At 34.2% G+C, this 22,550-nt stretch overlaps 1 protein-coding gene across 1 annotated transcript; it reads left to right on the forward strand.

Annotated features, from left to right (window-relative positions):
* The first annotated feature begins 995 nt into the window (after positions 1-995).
* LOC128164731 (elastase-1-like) lies at positions 996-16,821 on the forward strand. The gene is made up of 6 exons (XM_052828726.1): positions 996-1,130; positions 7,319-7,502; positions 7,720-7,816; positions 15,239-15,416; positions 16,337-16,476; positions 16,591-16,821. Exons 1-6 carry the CDS (start codon positions 1,097-1,099, stop codon positions 16,744-16,746), a joined length of 789 nt encoding a protein of 262 aa, XP_052684686.1. The 5' UTR covers positions 996-1,096; the 3' UTR covers positions 16,747-16,821.
* The last annotated feature ends 5,729 nt before the right edge of the window (positions 16,822-22,550 follow it).

Genomic DNA, 22,550 nt, shown 5'->3' on the forward strand with positions numbered 1-22,550 from the left:
ATCTTCCGACTTGCTCAGCGTCAGCGTCTTTGGCCAGTGGTTTAAAACGAACAAAACCTTTGCAAATGTACATAATTATATACATGTATAAGTGATAAATCGCCCCATTTCCCATTGCAATCACTGAACATGTAAATTAACCCTTTCACCAAGTTTAATGAGATAACTTCAGTTACATATAGGTAAATATACTTAAGCATATATTATATACGATTATGCCTATCTGTCATTAATCATAAAAATATAAACACGCGTTCACATAAAATTATTGAAACTGAGATGTTATCTTACCTAAATGATAATTCACTAAAGGCATCTATTGAAACGATATGGAGGCCTCAAGTTTTTAAACCCACCCATTTACTCACGAATGGAACGAAAAAAAAAACAAACTATATAATTATGCTTTACTATCGTTGATTTTTCAATTTCTATAAAACCTATACCTTATTCCCACGCCTAGCCAAAAACCCCACAAACAGATCCACCCATCTAAATGCCGCATAATTAAGATGTGGGGTAGGGAACTTAGAACCCCCCCCCCCCCCCCCCCCGTCATAAACAATCGCACACTCATTTCTCTCTCTCTCTCTCTCTCTCTCTCTCTCTCTCTCTCTCTCTCTCTCTCTCTCTCTCTCTCTCTCTCTCTCTCTCTCTCTCTCTCTCTCTCTCTCTCTGAAGCTTTTTCATGCATTTGTCATTTGTTCAGCCCGCAACACTTTAAAAATTCTTCCGACGAAATGATATACATGCAATCATAGAATTTCCTCACTGGTCGATGATATTTATGAAATGAAATGGGGTTACAATATAAGAGTGATCTTAAACGCGCGTGCATGGAAGAGTCAGGTGTACAAATCATGTGTCCTAAATATTTTGATGACGGATACTTTAGACCACTAGTAAAATAATCAAGATTGATAAATATTGCCACTCTTTGATAAGTCTCTTTGATTGTGCAATAAACTCAGCAAATTGTGGGAAAATAACGGGTGTGGAGCTACTAAGGGTGGTTCCCTGTATCACGATCTCAACCCCCTATATATATAAAGAAAGAATTTTTGGTGAATTTTGTTTTGTATCTCAAATCGACACCATGAACCCACTGTTGTTTTTACTGATTGGTATAGGTGAGTATATCTTGGTAATATCATTTAGGAATTATAATTTTCTTCCCCAGAACTATGGCTTAAAAATAAGTTTAAGGTCAAAATTATTAACTCCGAGGCAATGGCCGATATAAAAACTCTATGCTTGTAATTTTTTTTTAACTATAAAAAATTTTTAATGTGCACATTTATTTTTTGTGAAACAGCATTTTTACAGAGTAATTTTAAGCAAATGGAAGTTTATATATAATGCTTCTGGAAATACAAAAAATAAGATATTAACCATTTAAGTTAAAATAATGAATTAAGCTAGAGGTGCCTTGGCGTTCTCTTCATTAAGATTACTTAAAGCTTCGTAAACCTTAATACATGTACACATGATGTAATCGTATTATGTTGTTATTGTTAAACGTCTCTCTCTCTCTCTCTCTCTCTCTCTCTCTCTCTCTCTCTCTCTCTCTCTCTCTCTCTCTCTCTCTTAATAATTCTCTAAATCTAATCAGCATGGATTACCCATCATAGATTTCTATTTCGATTTTGAATTGTACTCTTTGAAAAGGACAGTTTCTTGTAGGTTCATTTGGTATACTTCGTAACCCCTTAGGGTATTCGACTGAATAAAGAGATATTCGAACACACTTTTAAACAAACCACTCTTCAGTTTTCATCACGTAGCGATCAATATCTCAGTGACACAGCGCAGCTCCAATTTCCCACTGACCCATTGCTCACAGCAACAATCGACCTACAGAAAATCCAATCATTAACTCTGGTATCCATGACACGAAATTTCGGTGTTTTTTTTTTTATTTAATGAAACTGTACTTTATAACTTTAACAACGTTCCCGATGGGCCAGGCATTTCAGTACTTAGTGACGAATAGACTTACTGTCTCGTATAGTCTAACAGTGCCTGAATAATCACCGTTCACGTTTTGTCCCCCGAATCGCTTAGTTTGGTCTTCAATTTACCCATGCATTAGTCAACATAGTATTTTGCACGAATATCTTTTTTTTCCTGCTTAGTCATATGTCAACAGGTAAATTTGATGCTAGATTGCGAACTATATATGCTATCACCAGTTGAAAGTGGACGCTGCGCTAGTATACTAGTATACTACGTGGTATATTGTATAAACAACAAGATTTAAGGCGAATCCACTTAACTTATAAATTATTGAAACAAGTAAATTACGATATTTGCTAGTGAAACGTATAAAAACAAAAAACATCTTTTTAATTTTAATGTCTGGTACTAACCATTATACCCCGATTTTTTATTAAAAAGAAAAATATGGCCTTTTTTTATGGAAATAAATGAAATGTGCTCTCCGTTCTAGAAGTCCCATCCGTGGGATGGGCATAGTCACGATTTTGGTCAAAATTTAATTTTTCAGTTTTTTTTATGTTTACAATGCTTCAGTAAGGCATTTCTTAAAACAATATGAGCTGCAATTTTCATGTTGAATTTTTTTTTTACGAAAATGTTATTTTCTGCTAAAATGACATAAAATATTATGGCTTGTAAATTTCTGTTAGCTTTATTTTTTGTGGGAAAAGCCGCTAAGAAGCCTGAATTGAAGCAAAATTGAATTATTGTCATCCTGTACAAAAATTGATTTGCTATATATTCCATAGAAGAGAAATCTTTCTTCTGACAAAAATAAATGATTTTTTTAAAATATCATTTATCATAAAAAAAAATTCAAAAAAATACAGCTCATATTGCCTTAAAGTCAACCAAAATTTGAGTATCAGTCCTCGAGTTATTAGCGAGATTCAGAGCTCGCAATTCTTTGTTACAGTATGTGAAGAAATCTCAGGCCATGCTTTTGTTTTGATTTTGAATGTTGAAAAGATAATTCCAGGTTTAGACGTAACAAACTCTAGAAACTATTTATGTATGATCAAAATGAATTAGTAGAAAGGAAAACAGCTTGAAAAAGAACTTTAACCGGTATATTGAACCAGTGTAAACACCAAAGTACTGAAGTACTGACGGGAGTTGATTTTATCGATTGTTATTTTTTTTAAAATCAACGATATGTTATTTTGCATGGCAAGTAAATTCCTATAAATATTTGAATTAGGCACATTTTTATAATATGAATCCTAGAGGAATTTCGTGAAAATCCAATATCAATCATGTTGTGTAATATTCAAAGAATTATTCCATCAAACTACGTATTAGGAATCCAAATACTTATGAGAAATTATATGGATCCAAACAAAATTTAACTCTACGTCGTTCAACCAGACTCTCAACTGTATCCGTTAATCTCCGACAAGCAAGAGAGACTCTATGCTTGTCGAAGATTTACTGAGACAGCCGAGCGTCTGGTTGAACGAGACTATATTGAACTCTGGCTTAGGAACACATAAAATGTACGACTTCAAAAAATATCTAAATTGTTGGTACCATTTAAAATCTGACTATTTACAAGGTATCTATAAATGAGTTTCCTTGAAAAACAATGCTTAAGAACTTATTACATCGAATTTATTGATTAGAACTAAATGTTGTCAGCGGAGTTGATTTGTGCGTAGATCCAAACACTGCTTCACTTTCGGTTTGCCTGAATAACTGCATAGGAGAGTTGATTAAAATCAACTCACAAAAAACTACACACGAACCCTGTTTACATTACAAAGAATTGTGAGCTCTGTATCTTGCTTAAAACTCTACGACTGACACTCAAATTTTGGTTTATCATTAGAAATTACTTACTATATAAACATTGTAAATAACAAAAACATTAGAAAAATAAAACTGACCAAACTTGTGACCATACTCCTTTAACAAAAACATTTGTTGTAATTTTGTTTGTCTTTTTTGATTTTTAAATGCATACCATAATTATAAGTAATCATTATTTATATTATAGACTATACTCTTTTTTCGTAAAATTCCTGTATGTTGCTAAATCTCAAACATGATCTCAAAGATTGTAATAACTACATATTTTTCCTCATAATTATTATGGGAAAAAAACCAAAGATCTCGTATTAGGAAAAATATACTGGTCAAATGCACACATTTTTTAATGAAGATGGTTAATCAATTACGAAAGCAAAATAGTACCAAATATATTAAAAAAGATACCTATCTCGTAACCAGGAGGAAAAAAAAATAAATTACAGATTAATTTTGACCCATGAAAGAGAAAACAGTTCATTATTATGCCAATATATCCTATTATTTCGAGAGAAGATAATTTTATAATATTGCTACATAGACTCAACTTTAAATTAAAAGGAGTTAAAATGTTCCATTAAAACTGACAATTATCAGAGTGTTCGAATAAAATAGTGAGAACGATTAGCCCAGATAAAGGGTCCAAAGGACAATGAAAATGCAAAAAAGGAGAGAGAATTTAAGCGCAGCTTTGCACGGATTTTTTAATCCGATGAAAAATATAATCCTATACCACTGACCGCGTAAACCATATGCGTACATACATGAAAATTCTCTAAAAATACCGGTAATATGTAATGTTTGCGAATTAAAACTTAAATACATGTATATTTATAACAACTAAATTGTTTTTTGTGTGCAAAGACTATCCTGTTTGTTAGCCACTGCGAACTCATGATTTTGTATTTCTTGCACCGAAAGGAGAATGAACTTGTACCCCCCTTCTTTGTATACACATCTTCTATCTACTACATTATTAAAATGATAGACTCGAATTTTTTAACTTTAATACCAAGAAATCGGAAGATTACTGTCTTTTGTTTTATATATTTTTAACATCATTGGTACTTGGAGATTACCAATCTTTTTTTAATTTTTTCTCAATCAGGCTTCGCTAATTACTAATCAACGAAAATTCCTTTAAAAAATCCCGAAATCGTCTGAATTTTTCGGATTTTACAATCTTGCGCATGTGCATTACATTCACGCTAAATCACGAGATGCTCTTTAGTTTATGTTTCCACAATATCACATTTGCATCGATAAACTAAAAAACGATGATACAAACACGTGTAAATTTTCATTAAAAATTTGCTATATAACTCGTTAATTAGATAGCGTGTCACGTGGTACAGTGACGTCACATGCGACCTTCTTCGAACAGCTGATGGTAAACAAATATGTAGGATTAGCATTATCTCCTTTTAATTTTGACATTTATTCACCATGTACGTTGTTTTTTTACACGCTGACTAAATAAAAAGAATCTTGTTATACAGTCGTACATGTTTGAGCCACCAGTACGGATAAAAAACGATGATATTGCCGAAGAAGAGACGATGAAGTCGGCAATGGCGATCAGATTGATCGACGTGTAAACATTGTAAACACAAAATGGTTGAAGCTCAAATAAATCGGTTAAAGGTGTTTATTTATTAAAATCTACAACAGTCTTGTTTTTTGGCGTTCCTAACGACTCAAAATGTTCATTATTGTAAAACTGTGGTGCACAAGAAGTTTGTTTCTTCGGCAGTAACTGGTCACAACTTTCTAATGTTGTTTACTCTGGATTATAAAAGCAGGCAAGAACGTTTTCCTTAATTATTGTTTATTTCTGTAAGATCCCATCTCCGTATTTTTTTTATCCATTTACGTATAAATGTATATCAACAAACTTTGTCTATTTCTCGCATAAACATTCAATCTCGACAACTCGATCCTTGACTTCTCCCACAAAAAAATAAAACTCACAGAAATCTCACCTACCGTACTAAAATGATATTAATATGATTTCTGCAGAGGTGAGCTACATGTTTGAATGAAGAAATTATTTTAAAAAACCGATGCATACATGAACGTATAGTTTAACAATAACAATGAGAAAACAGCTAATGAAGCGAGGCGGTATCCAAAATGGCGTCCCCTCTCGTTATTTTTCTCCCATGAACTTGCGTTTTGTACACAGGCCCCTGTTCATAAACTTCAATTTTTTCTTCTTGAAAAATGAATACGATTTATTTATAAAACTATGATTACAAAAATATACCATATAATTAATGATATATATGTATTGAATCCTCTCGTCGACAGATACACCACTATTTGTCGCAAGATTTCCGCATACTTTCGTAAGGGAAACTTAAAAAAACAACAGTCCAAATCCCCATTTCCGACGACTAGAACACCCACAGGAGGCACAAAACACCATCATGTCCCGTTATCGGCAATTTAATAGGTGATAATTAGTTTAATTGTCGTTTAAATCTAATCGAATTACAAAGATGGCTGACAGCACCTTCTCGCTCGAGGTCGCATATGACGTCACACATCATGGCGGGTAGATCGAGAGAAAAAATATGCATATCGCGACATTTGAATTTCATCGCTTTCAAACTCACGAATTAGGCAGAATATTTTATGAAAACGTTTATAAACTTCATTTCTAATGAATATAGAATTATTTTATTTAAAAAATTCCGAAAATTGAAAATCATGCGATATGTCCTTTAATGAAAGAAAATACGGGAAATAACTAACTCAGTGCGTTTAATCAATCGGAACATCGCTCGGCCTTTTCCGTCAAGTCGAGAAATCTCGACTTGACGGAAAAGGCCAGCGATCTTCCGATTGTGCGTTTTATATGTAAAAATTTCGAGAGTTCTGAATGTCAACATGGTGTGCAAATTTGATGTATCTATTTCGTAAATGCTCAACATAATATGCAATGTCAACCCGTGTACGCACGGGTCAAAGTCTAGTTATTCTATTAAATCTATTCAACCATCCATCATCTTATATATACAACATTTTGATCGTTATAAGCTTCAGGAATTGTTCTTTGTTTTGCAGTTTGACCCAACGAGTCACCCCCCCCCCCCTCGATTAAAACATCTTGTTAAAGTTACTTATTAAGCATGAGATACGTGATGGTTTCGCGCCTTGCGTACAAACGCATCTTCGCATTTTAACACGGCAAATAATTCATGCATAAATTTTGCCTATTGAACCATAAATCACAATTTTTCGATAGAAAAAAAAATATTACAGAAATCTTATAATAGAAATAACATTAAACAACTTGTTACTACAATGAATATAAATAACAAAATGTTTGTAACATGGGCTATACCACACCGACATATCAAGTTCCATTGCGATTTTGCGTCAAGTAATTTTACTGAGCCGAGAGAGAGATAGAGAGAAGAGGGGGAACCGCCAGGACTTTATCCTAACAATAAAATCAATGAAATATGATAAAACCAACCAAATGCTTTGATTAAAAATCGTTTTACAGCTTCCGGTCTGCCCAGACACCCGCAGAATCGGATCGTGAACGGCGTGGACTCTGGACGAGGGGAGTGGCCGTGGCAGGCCTCCCTCCACTACGAGACAAGCCGAGGCTCCTTCTCTCACATCTGTGGTGGATCCCTGATAAACAACAACTGGGTAGTCACCGCCGCACACTGCGTCGAATTCGAGTATTGTGTTCCTTTTTTCATACTTCTCTCATAATACTGTAATAAAAAAATATAATCTAATTGAGAAAAGCTATTTTCTAACATTTGTTCTTTCCTCAATGAATGGACTTTTTGTAGAAGTAATTTTTGTTCTTCTGTCAATCGACTATTAGTAGTTTTACTATCTATCTCTCTTTTTTGTCTCTCATGGCATGGCTGTAATTACAATTCGCTTCAGCAATAACATGAACAAGTTCCGAATTGTCCTCGGAGAACACATTCAGAGTCAGGACCACGGATCAGAACAAACCATCAACGTAGCAGAGATTATCATGGTAGTTTAACTTATTTATACCTCCACCTACACCCCATCAGACCAGATTACTTACTAGTATATATTCATCCTGGTGAGAGAGAGAGAGAGAGAGAGAGAGAGAGAGAGAGAGAGAGAGAGTTTATGACGGAAGTTTAATAAGTTCTTTTGGAATCCGGTTATCGATCTTTTCTCGTTATTACGAGATAATTAACTCGTAATAACGAGATCTTTTCTCGTAATTACGAGATAAAAATATTTTTTATGTGGTCCTATTCGTCGTTCGTAGATTATCATTATATATGAAACATTTAGAAATAACTGTCACCTTTGCAAATGTGAGGTTGAATGCTTAAAACTCAACATTTTTATCTGAAAGATAAACATGGCGGCATGATCAATCTACACACAAGGTACTCATATAATCACATGCAGTTTCCTGGTACATATATGTTACATAAAAAAGTATACTTGCGATATTATTTTGTCCCTATACAGTCGATGATGTTGATACACGGACTTATCATGTTTCTGATATTATTCGAAACTTTTTAAACACCCCCTTTCTCCCCCCCCCCCCCAAAAAAAAAAACAAGAAAAAGAACAAAACCCAAGCATGATTGCATGATTAATCAAGGGTGGGGGAAAGGAGGTAAACTAAACAGCAAGCACCTCTGTACGTGAGTAAAACGCCACGAATCTACTATTTATTTAACACTATGCAAATATTTTTTCTTTACATACTAAAAACGATGTATTTGCGTGGACCCTATGGAGGGTAATCGTGTTAAAAAATCCAGACATGTAAACTTGTAAATCCGAATATGCAATCGTGTTGATGTGTGAGCCTGGGCATGATTATGTGTAATTCTGATCGTGTAACCTATAAAACTCGGGCATATTTGGGGCCCGCTTGCCTTATATGCAATTGAATAGTGAACTGCGTTCTATAGAACGCAGTTCGCAATTCAAAATTTAGTGCGATTGAATAGTGAACTGCGTTCTATCTAGTTCGCAATTCAAAATTATAAATTCATACTTGGGGCCCGCTTGCCTTATATGCAACTGAATAGTGATCTGCGTTCTATCTAGAACGCAGTTCGCAATTCAAAATTTAGAATTCATACTTGGGGCCCGCTTGCCTTATATGCAATTGAATAGTGAACTGCGTTCTATAGAACGCAGTTCGCAATTCAAAATTTAGTGCGATTGAATAGTGAACTGCGTTCTATCTAGAACGCAGTTCGCAATTCAAAATTTAGAAGTCATATTTGGGGCCCGCTTGCCTTATATGCAATTGAATAGTGAACTGCGTTCTATAGAACGCAGTTCGCAATTCAAAATTTAGTGCGATTGAAATTCAAATTGTTGAATAGCGAACTGCGTTTTATCTAGAACGCAGTTCGCAATTCAAAATTTAGTGTGATTGAATAGTGAACTGCGTTCTATCTAGAACGCAGTTCGCAATTCAAAATTAAGAATTTATACTTGGGGCCCGCTTGCCTTATATGCAATTGAATAGTGAACTGCGTTCTATCTAGAACGCAGTTCGCAATTCAAAATTTAGAATTCATACTTGGGGCCCGCTTGCCTTATATGCAATTGAATAGTGAACTGCGTTCTATCTAGAACGCAGTTCGCGATTCAAAATCTAGAAGTTCGCAATTCATTTTTGGGGCCCGAAATTTTCAGGGGCATCTACTAGTGGTATTTCATTACCACTGTGAAATTTGGTGATGCAGTAATCTTTATTTTTTGAGATTTGTATGGTGTCCGGATAGGGCCATTTGCATTAGCGCGACATCGCGTTCAGATAAACGAGACATTGCGCTAACACATGTACACAACACACCGTCGCGCTAACGCAACTTTGCACAACACGCCGTCGCGCTAACACAACTTTGCTTAACACGCCGTCGCGCTAACGCAACTTTGCAAGTTTCACAGTCTAGTAGGAAGTCGTGTCCGGAAATATTAGACTGCGCATGCTGAAATATGCATGCACGCAAGCATGGATAAAAAATAAATAAAATGTACTTTGAAATATATATATTATTTTCATTTATTATCAGTGCATATGAATAAAAATATAGTTACTAGTGTGTCACTAGATAAGGATATGAATTTCGTGGATCATTGTTTAGTTGATCCACGAAATTAAATATTCATTGAAGTGCAATTTTAATTAACATTTTGTATTGATAGGTTCATTGGCCACTAATTTACGTATACTTGATATTGTGATTTTCACTTTATCCACGAAAATTGATGCCCTTGAATATTAATGAAACCACAGTATTCAATTGCATATAAGCCCGATTCTCAGAAACTATAGATAACTGAATCACCATATTTTCACAGTGGTAGTGAAATACCACTAGTAGATGCCCCCGAAAAATTCAGGTCCCAAATATGAATTCTAAATTTTGAATTGCGAATTGCTTTCTAGATAGAACGCAGTTCACTATTCAATTGCATATAAGCCCGATTCTTAAACATAGGTAATAACAGATTACAAAGCTCACCGAGACGAGGGATTACCTTTTTGAGGAATCACCTTTATGAGACCACCTTTATCATATTATTTGAAAATCATAGTTAATGATCTTGGATATACATGGATACTGTTTTGACAAAATATTGTATAACAATATCATATAATAAAAATTGTATAATAATCATATGTTCATTTCATAGGGTATTATATGATACAATGTTTATCAATACGATAATATAAAATACTATATTGCATTCTATGATACCAGTACAATATATATCATATATTACAATAAAATACTGTAATAAATAATGATGAAATATGATATTGTAACATATGATATGACATTGAATCTTGTTGTACATTATTGTATTTGATGACATAATACAATATAATAATATATTATGATATTGATATGATATGACACATTATAATAATATATGATACAATATCATATCACATAATGCATCACAATATTATACTGTATGATATTATAGCATGATATTGCATTGTATGATATTGAATCATATTTGATACAATGTAGGATATTGTATCATATGATACAATAAAATTAGCTACAACATTGTATCATATCAGTTGATACAATATCATGTGATATAGTACTATATCATATCATATGATACTATATTATGTTGCAATATCATATGAAATAGCATGTGATACAATATAATATATGTGATATTATACAATATCATATTATACAATATTGTATCATTATAAACAATACTATACATAACAATATCACAATACAATATCATATCATAATGTACAAAAGAAATTGATACAATATCATATCGTATGATATGATATGATATATATTATACAATATCATATCATATGATACTATATTATGTTGCAATATCATATGAAATAGCATGTGATAAAATATAATATATGTGATATTATACAATATCATATTATACAATATTGTATCATAATAAACAATACTATACATAACAATATCACAATACAATATCATATCATAATGTACAAAAAAAAATTGATACAAAATCATATCGTATCATATAATTTTTTACAATATAATATATGATATAATATTGTATCAATTAAAACAATAGTGTATTATATCATACAATACTATATCATAGGAATCATATTATATCATTTAACAACGAACACATCTATCAAGCAGGTTTTAGATAGGATAATTTTTTTTAGCATCCTTGATAATGGAGATATGCATCTGAAGCTACCTCTGCAGTTCATTAATATTATAGTTAAATCAACTATGCAAGCTATTATCTATAAAATATGTGAACTGTTCCAAAAAAACAAAACTCATCCAGCATCCGAAACATACGCCTCAGATTCAGCATTCAAGCCTGCCAGGTGCATCAGTATCATAAGACGTATCATCCATGCAAGTTTTATGAAGTTAGGACCAGTAATAACTAAGATATAATCAGGCTTGGGGTAATGCTAAATGTAATGGTAATGCATTGCAATGCATTACATATTTTCAAAGTAATGCTAGTAATGTGTAGTGCCCTCTGATGATTATATCATATAATCATCAGAGGGCACCTGCTCCAAAAACTTTAACAAACTCTTAAAACCTTAACCTCCTTCAGCATCCGAAACCTATGGCTCAGATTCAGCATTCATGCCTGTCAGGTGCATCAGTATTATAAGACGCACCATCCATATAAGTTTGGTGAAGTTAAGACCAGTGATAACTAAGTTATAATCATCAAAGGGCACCTGGTCCAAAAACTTTAACCAGCTCTAAAAACCTTAACCTCATCCAGCATCCGAAACCTATGGCTCAGATTCGGCATTCCTTCCTGTCAGAGGCATCAGTATCATACGACACACCATCTATGCAAGTTTGGTGAAGTTTGGACCAGTACTAACTAAGATATAATCATCAAAGGGCACCTGCTCCAAAAACTTTAACCAGCTCTAAAAACGTTAACCTCATCCAGCATCTGAAACCTGTGGCTCAGATTCAGCATTCAAGCCTGCCAGGTATATCAGTATCATAAGACGCACCATCTATGCAAATTTAGTGAAGTTAGGACCAGTAATAACAAAGATATAATCATCAAAGGGCACCTGCTCCAAAAACTTTAACCAGCTCTAAAAACCTTAACCTCATCCAGCATCTGAAACCTAAGGCTCAGATTCAGCATTAAAGCATGTCTGATGCATTAGTAACATAAGATGCAATATCCATGCAAGTTTGGTAAAGTTAGGACCAGTAGTAACCTATAAATTGCTATCAAAGGGCACCTGCACCAAAAACTTTAACTTGCTCCAAAAACCTTAACCTCCTCCAGCATCTGAAACTCATGGCCCTGATTCAGCATTCAGGTCTTTCAAGTCCATGAGTAGGTCAAGATGCATCATCCATGCAAGTTTGGTGAAGATAGGACAAGTAATAACTTAGACACAGGACCTGCAACAAAAACTTTAACCAGGTTCGGACGCCGACGCCGACGGTATAGCATAAGCTCCCCCCGACTTCGTTTCGGTGAGCTAAAAACGCAGTTCACTATTCAATTGCATATAAGGCAAGCGGGCCCCAAGTATGAATTCTAAATTTTGAATTGCGAACTGCATTCTAGATAGAACGCAGTTCACTATTCAATTGCATATAAGGCAAGCGGGCCCCAAATATGAATTCTAAATTTTGAATTGCGAACTGCGTTCTAGATAGAACGCAGTTCACTATTCAATCGCACTAAATTTTGAATTGCGGACTGCGTTCTATAGAACGCAGTTCACTATTCAATTGCGAACTGCGTTCTAAAAACCGATTGCCAGCTCCCTGTCTAAAAATACAGATGGACGATCTTTGAGCTACAGTGCCTCCAATAGTAAAACTTCAATTTACGGTGCATAAAAAATATGCGCTAGTTTTTTTTAATTATTATTGAAGATTGTGTTATTATTTATCTTTCACTTACACAACAACAAAAAGTATAAATACATGTAAAGTAACATAAATTTTTCCGCGAAAAATTACCAAATCCTTGCAGGTCGTTTATTCTAACTACATGTAATTCAGAAAAATAACAAGAGTAAAAATGGGGTACTCTATATACAATGTTTTTCCCCAAAAATGACTAAGTTCAACAGCTGATATTTTTATAAATTATCAGAAATCAAAATCCTAGCAATTTGCATACTTCTGATATATATGTATAAATGATCTGCAAAATCTTGAAAACTGTTCGAGGAGTTATCGGCACAATAAGGGTACCTTTTTGACAGCCACTCGCCAGTCTGCAATTTTTACTATTTCAATAATCGGAAACCCGGTTAAAAATTCACTCTCAAAATTCTTAGAATTCAGAAGCAATGGAGTTACATGGGACCTCACGGCGGTCTTCGAACCCCATGCCGCTCAAAATATATTTACCCCCTTAGGGAATTTTTTGATCCGTCTCATTTCTAGAAAAGAGTACGCATTTACTTATATTCCAGTTTAAATTACATGTCAATTTTTTTAGAGATATAAGATATTAGGCATTGCCTTTTATAATACCATGAGAATTATATTACGTTATACGGAAATTAGCGCATTCGTCACATCGGCAACGATTTTTTTTCTACATGAACATCTTCCTGTTTGTTCCAGTTTCAATCATACCACAATTTTTTTTTCTTTTCTAAAAATAATACCCGTGTTTTCGATAGAAAAGGTGTCGTTCATTAAAAGCTTATTGCAACAGTTTAGCTGAATATTATGTTTATTTTTCTTTGATTCCGGTCCGGCGGTTACGGCATGCCTTTTCCCGCAGCAAGGCAGTTGCCATATAAGGTCATGTCAAAATTCGACAAACTTGTAGACGTTACATTTGTCAATTTGTATCATGTCAGATGTGCTATTGCCGAGCCCGAAGTTACAAACGCAGAAACTACGGATTGAAAGTGTGCAAAGTTGAAGGTTTAATTAACTAATGTAAACAATAAAGTTGCAAAATGTGCATCATGCGAAGGAACTGAGTCAAATCTTACACGTGTTTATGCCCGAGTTTTATAGGTTACACGATCAGAATTACACATATTCATGCTCAGGCTCACACATCAACACGATTGCATATTCGGATTTACAAGTTTACATGTCTGGATTTTTGAACACGATTACCCTCCATAGGACCCTGCGCATGAGCTAGCCTGGTTCCTGTACGTAATGGGTAGCTCAGGGAACCAGGCTAGCACGCGTTTATCTGAATCGGGATCGGGATTCCATGCCATATGCACACATAAGTTCAAAGGCGCTGTAAATGTAAAGTTATCGGTAAACAGTACAGAAACAAAGAATTTCTTCGAAAGAACTCATCAGCATGTGATATGAACTGTCAGTATTATGAAATAAGTTGATGTTATGCTGAAACTACAAAAGGCATCAAATAGCATAATTTGCAATGTTTTGTTGTTTTCCGAATACACATGTAGCTTAACTTTACTTTTATAGTAGGCGAGGCTAGAGTACTTCCCGATTAAATTTTTTTTAAGCATTTAAGTATGATTGAATAATTATGTGACTGTATATAATAGATGATTGAATAATTATGTCACTGTATAAAAGTTAATATCTCAAGAAAAATGCATTAAAATATGAAATTAATTTACACAAAGCTGTCACTGCATAGCTAACAAAGTAGTGTGAAGCGTAATGTATGCGCAAATAGTAGAACTCGCCGAATGCTTGATACTTTACATGCAATCTTCATTGATATAGATCATAATTATTTTAGAAGTATGAACCCTTTAAATTCTGAGATGAAAAGTCAGGGCTATACAACGTACAAATTTAGTGATTAAAAGTAGGCGGCTAGAGTCGGTGGAATATCTGATAATCTTAAGGCTTTCACGTTTTCGTTGGAAACACATGCATATGGTCCACGTATTGCAGTCCTTTTTTAAAGGACAGCAACTTGTTTTGTTTATTGACAGCACGAGCAATACAATGGGGCAGGAAGCGGAATACCAAACGACATTGCGCTTATCCGTCTGGAAGAACCCGCAGACACATCTCGAGGGGAAATTGGAACGGTAGCTGTGCCTAGCTCCTCCAATCAGGAGTTTACTGCCCGAGACACGTGCTTCATCAGTGGCTGGGGGAAAACTAGTGGTAAATATGAAATCGCCGTCATTATTTGTGATAAACGAAGATGTTATTGCTCCATATTCAAATTTCCCAGTGTCTGTCTGTGATAGCACCACAAATCGATTTTGTAATGTATAGTCTGATCCATTTCATCAATGACTTTTTTTTTTAACATTTTGATCTTAAAATTGCTGAAAATAATATAAGTAATTTGATTTTGAGAAAATTGAATACGGTCGTGCGTGATCAAATCTATCGTAAAGCCCTTCGGGCTTTAATGGATTTGATCACCCCCACCGGATTTGATTACGCACCTAATAATATTCAAAGATTGGTTCCTTGTTCTTTAAGTATGGTATCACTATGGAATAGAACCGGTAATGCGATGAGGAATATTGCAAAACACGATTTCTTGTATACACATCAAACGTTCCATTTGTTAAACAATCTTACCTTGCAAAACGTCCTTAGTTATTTTTAGAAGTTTAGACCCATTTTAACAAGAGCTTGGACTTTGGGTAGTTGTGACAATCGGCAATGTGACGTAGGCCTGTCTATTTTATTGCTGGCCACTCAGCCATGTCTCTTTGAAATCAACAAGATTTGTCTGGCTTTTTAACGAAGACTACGCAATCGGTGTACTAGTATATTTCGCTTGAAACCAGCGTCATTTTAACTTGTTTTGACCCAAGAAATAGATAGTTACATCCTGCTGAAAGTCCAAGGCTTTGTTAAAATGGTTCTATAACATTTTCTGAACAGAGGTAACATAAGGCATAAAAAGGTACAAAACAAGTGCATTATGGAATCGAAATAGCAATGGTACGAAATCTAGGGCACACTGAGAATCTTGCGAAAAATAATCCATAATCTTATTTCAAAAATTCATAATATTTTCACAACACATTTCACAAAAGGATGTTTAATATATCCCTTAATTACAGCCGACGGTGGTGTAGCAGACGTTTTGCAGCACGTGCAGATTAACGTTTTGACCAATTCTGACTGCAGTTGGCGATGGCTTTTCCAGAGCATTCTTTCCACGCACATTTGTGTAGGTGGCGGGACTGAATCTGCGTGTAATGTAAGTACATTGTATAAAATACTATTGATCTTCGACCGAGAACTAATGTTCAAAATTTGTTTTTAGGTAATTTATTTTTTTCTTATTTTTATTTTTTTCTGTCTTGGCATCTAGGGTGACTCCGGTGGCCCTCTTGTTTGCCAGAAGAACGGTGAGTGGGTCTTGGCGGGTGTGACGTCATGGGGTTCCTCCAACTGTCAGAACATGCCCAATGTGTACACCCGCGTGTCCAAGTACTTGTCTTGGATGGACACAAAGATGGCAAACTGAACAAATGGGTCACATTGAAAAAAATATCTTTGTCACATTCTGAAATAAACAAAAATAAAAAACCGAACAAGTCGAGTTTTCCCTCCTTATTTCCTCAAGATACGAATTCGATCTACACAGGAATTCAAGTTAGATTAGTCGAATTGATTTCATTGGTTTTGAGTTTACAAACTTATAATTACGTGCCTAAGGTCTGTCTTAAGGCCAAGGGAACGCTTAAAAATAAAATTGAAAGAGTGATGTATTTCTGTCTTTAGTCGACATATTGCCAAGTTTTTAACTAAAAGCTAAGTTAAATGACAAATCCTGAGTTATTTATTCCCACAAAAGTTGTGGTTATTTTTGTTTTCTTTGATGTATTTTGTGACATGTAAAATTTACCTGTCAAGATAGAGCAACAGTTCTGTGTACCAATTTCCGAATAAGGACCGGCCTTTCAGCGGGCCTGGACAGCAAAAATAAAATTAATGAGACGTTTAAGCAAACCCAAGTACGGTAAAAACGGCAAAATGTTTTTGGCCATTTTGCTTCATACGTCACTTTTGTACTTTAGAGAATTGAAAAAAAAAATCAATTAACATTTCCGATTTTAAAAGAAAATTTCTTTAAATTTATTATATTTTCCTGCATATTTTATATTTAATAAATATAAACAAAAATTAGTGATTTTGGATTGCGAAACATATTTCAAGATTCTGGATTGATTTATGTTTTAATTCGAAATTATATTTCGTCTGGTATTTCAAGGACAATCGTCTGTGTCACCAACCACTAACCTAATTTACAATTCACCGAACGTGCTTTCTAGCATGTTTGAAAGTCGAACATATCGCAAACTTGTGACAGAATTTTATGGACTTAAAAACGTAAGAAGCATGCACATGGCATGTAACAGTGAACAGGGATCCATGAAAAAGAAACACGTGAATTAAAGTATTCACGTGCAAGAGCTTTTTGATCTTACAAAAACAATGACGCAATCATTAAAATACTATTGCTATTGCGTGCACTTTTAGTCGGCTGCATGAAATTGACTCTGACTCTCCAGAAGAAAACACGAATAGCATGAGATCAAAACAAAGTAATTCACCATAACCAATGCATTGATTTAATTAATAACTGAGACGGCCTTTTATACGTTTCTCTAAATTCATCTCAGAACCATGCTTTGAAATAGAAAAAAAATAGTTTTCGTCATCAATTAAAATTAAGGTGGAATAACACATCATCACAAAATGGCTGGCCTCTGATCGAAATTATATTTCGTTTTATCAAAAAGATTTTATTGATGATAATATACAACTTACTCCATAGCTGTGTGGATAAAGTGTCGGGATTGTGATCCGTACATTCCGAGTTCGATTCCCGCAGGGGCTTTTGTTATTTCTCACTGACTTGAAGTTTTTAGATATTTTTTTATCCCCAAAATTTACTCATTAGTTATATACCTTAAAATTCCTACGTTGCTTTTTATGTAAGTTACACACAGAAACTGGCAATCTTTTACATTTTTGGCTTGAAATACCTAAATCTATATACAATGTTCCTTTAATTCTTTTTTTAATTCATTTCAGAAATACAATGCAATATAATTATGTATATTTAATGTCGGTGAACGAAACTAGCCCAAATTTCCCCTGTTTAGCTACAGACCTTTTTTTTGTTTGTTTTGTTGTTTAAAATAATTTTTTAAATGATAAAAATATTAAATGGTATGTTAATGAATTTAGAACAACATCTTTAAAATGAAGTATAATGCTAGCGCTGTACTTATCAATTAATATTATCTGCGCCATTTCTGTAGTGTATGTCTAAAACTTAGTGTAAAGTTCGGACATGCACTATTCTCTGGTTGTCCTATGTATAAAGATCGGTCTTAGGATTATCAAAACAGATGGGAGTTTAAAGAAACCGTTATTTTGTGTGTGGAATATTAATTAAAGATAGTTTGGGAGTCTCAAGACAGATCTTATTCATAAACTGGTCCCTGCTTTGCACGAACGTTTCGCGATCAAACCTTCCAACCGTTCAAAACTCGGAAATACAGCTCACATATTAAGTTCCAGCGCAACCAGTCAATATTGTGTTTGTTGGTCCTAAATACATAGCAAAGGAATTTATTCATTTTTATTCTTTTTGTAGTGTTTACGGCTATATTTGTGCCTTTGATCTATTTTCGGACCGCCATAGATCTACCTGTCAAGGATCACGCCCCGCTCCCACGATACCTGTTTCAGAGCCAGACCACAGACCTTATTTATGGCCAGGTTAGCGTGGTACATATTATCACAGAGAGCGCGTTGGTCATAATGACGACTTTCGGTTTTCTTTTCGTTGTATAGACCGATTTTAGTATATAGTTTGACAATAATGTGCTAATATTGAGGGGTCAAAGTATTTATTATAATTTCGTTATTAAATTGAACAGAAATAAAATCATATGTTTTAAAAATGCTCTTTATTTATAGGACAAAGTATAATTCTCAAATTCAATATAATAATTTTGTTCGCTGTGTATAAAAATATCGCTTGCCATATCCATTTAATGAGAGTTTGCGCTCAGACATTTTAGCAAGTAATATTGCCATTATTACAGTTTTTACTGTTCACGTTAATGTGCCCTTTGAATCAGAAACAAACGTTGATGATACCAGTTTTAGCAGTTAAAGCTTAGATTGAAACCGAGATATATATAACACTAAAATAAAAGAACATGATACAGTGGCACATAGCAGCGAATTTTTTACTCCCTTTGTAAATACGTCACACTTAGCTTGAAATAAATCAAAAAGAGAGAGTCTATTCAAACTTTACACGAATTTAATAAATAATTATTAATGGAACATAGATAAAAGAATTGTCCATGACATTTGTTGTAAATTTACAAAATATACTGTAAAACAATTACAGAATAAGAAAAATACGACAATGAAGTATCTGACACTTGAACTTTAGAAACAGTTGTATGACCTTGACATTTATTGTGCAAAGTATGTACGGCCGTCTCCAAAGAGCGGATTTTAATGTGAACCTTTAAAGGGACTTGGACACGATTTGAGCTCAAAATTTTAAATTTCATTTTTCCATTTTTAATGTTTAGAATGGATGATATGGGAATTTTTAATCCTTTGTCAAAATTTGAATGTCAGATATTGAGTTACAAGCAAGATACAGAGTTAGGAATTATTTGTTTTGTAAACAAAGCTCGAGCCTTGTTATTGTTTAAATATGTGTTTTTTGGTATATTAAGTTTCAATCAAATGTTGCTTCTTCTATATATTGGTAATATATTTTATAAACACATTGAATAGGTTTGCCTTGTTTTCCACGAGCATAAATTATGTCAAAGAAATGGTAATTCCATACTTTACATTATTTGTAAACAAATATAAAACTCGAGCTTTGTTTACATAACAATGAGTTTTTACCTCTGTATCTCCCTTATAACATAAATTCTAACATTCAAATTTTGGTCAGTCATACCAAATGTGCAAGTAAACCATTTTATATTTAAAAAATTAAAATTTTGTTCTCAAATCGTGTTCAAGTCCCTTTAAGGGTCATTAGAAATCGCATATGGTTAAATCGTACATGTTTGTAGACGAAACACTAGACACACTCATAATGTTGATCCTGACCGTCTGATGTCAAACATGTTTTGCTTTTCCCGTTACTGTAACAAAGCAAATACATGAATATGAATTGTAACATTTATTAATTTTGTAATAGGTCTTCTTTTCGTGTTTATTTATTACAAGATATCCATAGACAGTGTATTTCAGAGGTGCCTGGCGAGGCGGCATGACTGACAAAGTTTGGAGGACAAAAAAAACCAACTTCGACGTTTCTTCAAATACTACATGTACCATTTGACTTGAAATATTTTACAATTTACGACAAAAAGCCCAACACTTAAAAAACCCATAAAAACCCCAAACACCCCATACCTTATCTGAATCATAAACATGTACATTGAAATAATGTTAGGCAACCGACGACAAGTAAATAATTGCAGCTAATTCCTACAGACAGCAATGGCATGCTTTATTATGAGATTTACAGACCTTTGTATTCTTAGACCTTATGTCAAGGCCAAACTTTAACCCTCTGGCGAGATCCCAGAATAACACCGAAATCAATTTTAGGGCAGTCGTTCAAATGGAGCAAGTACAAACCTCTGATGTGAGAACCTAGGCCCGCTGGAATTTAGGGATTAAACACGTTAAGATTCTGAGCGATTACCTTAATTTACGATCAAAACAATACCGTGTATTGATTTGAGGATTATAAATACACGGCCGTGAAGGAACTGAGAACAAGATCATATACAAAGTGTTGACAGGGGTGAAAAATGGGTCTGAAACTTCTAAAGAGGCGTAACAATAAAAATTTCGCTGCCCATGTGCTTCCTATCCTTGAGTTAATTACTTCCGCTCTTTTGACTTTTCCCTTTCGGCCCTTATAGTGCAAAAAGAGCATTTTAAGCAGCTTTTGTACATGAGTATAAATTATGTCTTCCTACCAATGGTATTGAACTATGCACGTGGATCCTGCCTGAAAAACTGATCATGCTATGATCAATAACATTTCAATTTAAATTTATTCGAGTACATGTATACCAGCACTTTATGAAGAGACGATTCGAACATGTTGTTTATCTGGAATTTTATGTAAAGAGGCAGAGTAGTCAACAAAGTTCCGATGAGATTAAATTTACCCTATGATAAATATTTACGAAAGCTTTAAAAGTTGAATATTTTCTATATATTTATACAAAGAAGATAAATTTAGTCTTAAATGGTCGCGTTATCCAGCCATCTTGAAGAATTCTTTACGCATTTGATTAATAATCAAACCGAATAAGGTCTCAACAGTTTTATTTTTTGTTGTTGCTGGTCCCAACAGAAGCAAAACAACAAAACAATATCATTTCATTCTTTTGGGAATCTGTAATCAGGAATCTGCATTTTTTCTGTCCAAAAATCAAATTGGGGCCATTTAGTAAACAAAATTGTAAAGTTGTAACTGAACCCAAAATTGGCTAAAACGATCATCCAATTTCTTTTCCACTTTCATTTATTGAGAGGTTGTGGGTGTACATTAGGTGCAATTAAAATGAATAAATGTACGATTTCCTTATCCCTTATCTGAAGTTTACTATTCAGCCATATGAATAACCACTTTTTTTTTTGTTCGATTCATTAAATTGTAAAAATTACAGGGTCTATAATGAAAACAAAACACCTTCATGATGAGAATATTCAATATGGTAACTTGGGTGTGCATTTATAGCGAGCGCAGCTCGCCGGCGCGCAGCGCCGGCGAGCGAAGCGAGCTCTAGGAACCAGTGTGCGCGGGAAAAAGAACGAGCTAAACCTACAGTTCATCAAACAAAATTTTTTGTCTACGTCCCATAATGCTCTCTAATGTTTTCACCCGTGGTGCTATGCCAAAAATGGCCGACTTTTAACTCGTAATTTACAGTGACTTAAAGTTTGAAGACACGTTTTGAGTACCGCATATGCTTTGGCGAGACTCAAAAGATTTAATACATGCTTCCATACCTCCGTATTGAGTCGAGAAACGTAAACAAAGACGAACAAAGTCATGGATGACGTAACAGTGCACTCGCGCTATATTTCCCGCGATAAATTTAGAGGTGGATCAAACATCCTGTAATGCGTGTACTAGCTATTTCAGTATAGACTGCGATACCTGCCTCATTGACATATGATTTGTTTTTAATTTTTTTTTTAATATGGAGATTTTATGTATATATATTAGCAAGAGCCATACTTTACTGT

This window comes from Crassostrea angulata, chromosome 10 (assembly GCF_025612915.1).
Source record: "Crassostrea angulata isolate pt1a10 chromosome 10, ASM2561291v2, whole genome shotgun sequence".
Lineage (NCBI taxonomy): Eukaryota > Metazoa > Mollusca > Bivalvia > Ostreida > Ostreidae > Magallana > Magallana angulata.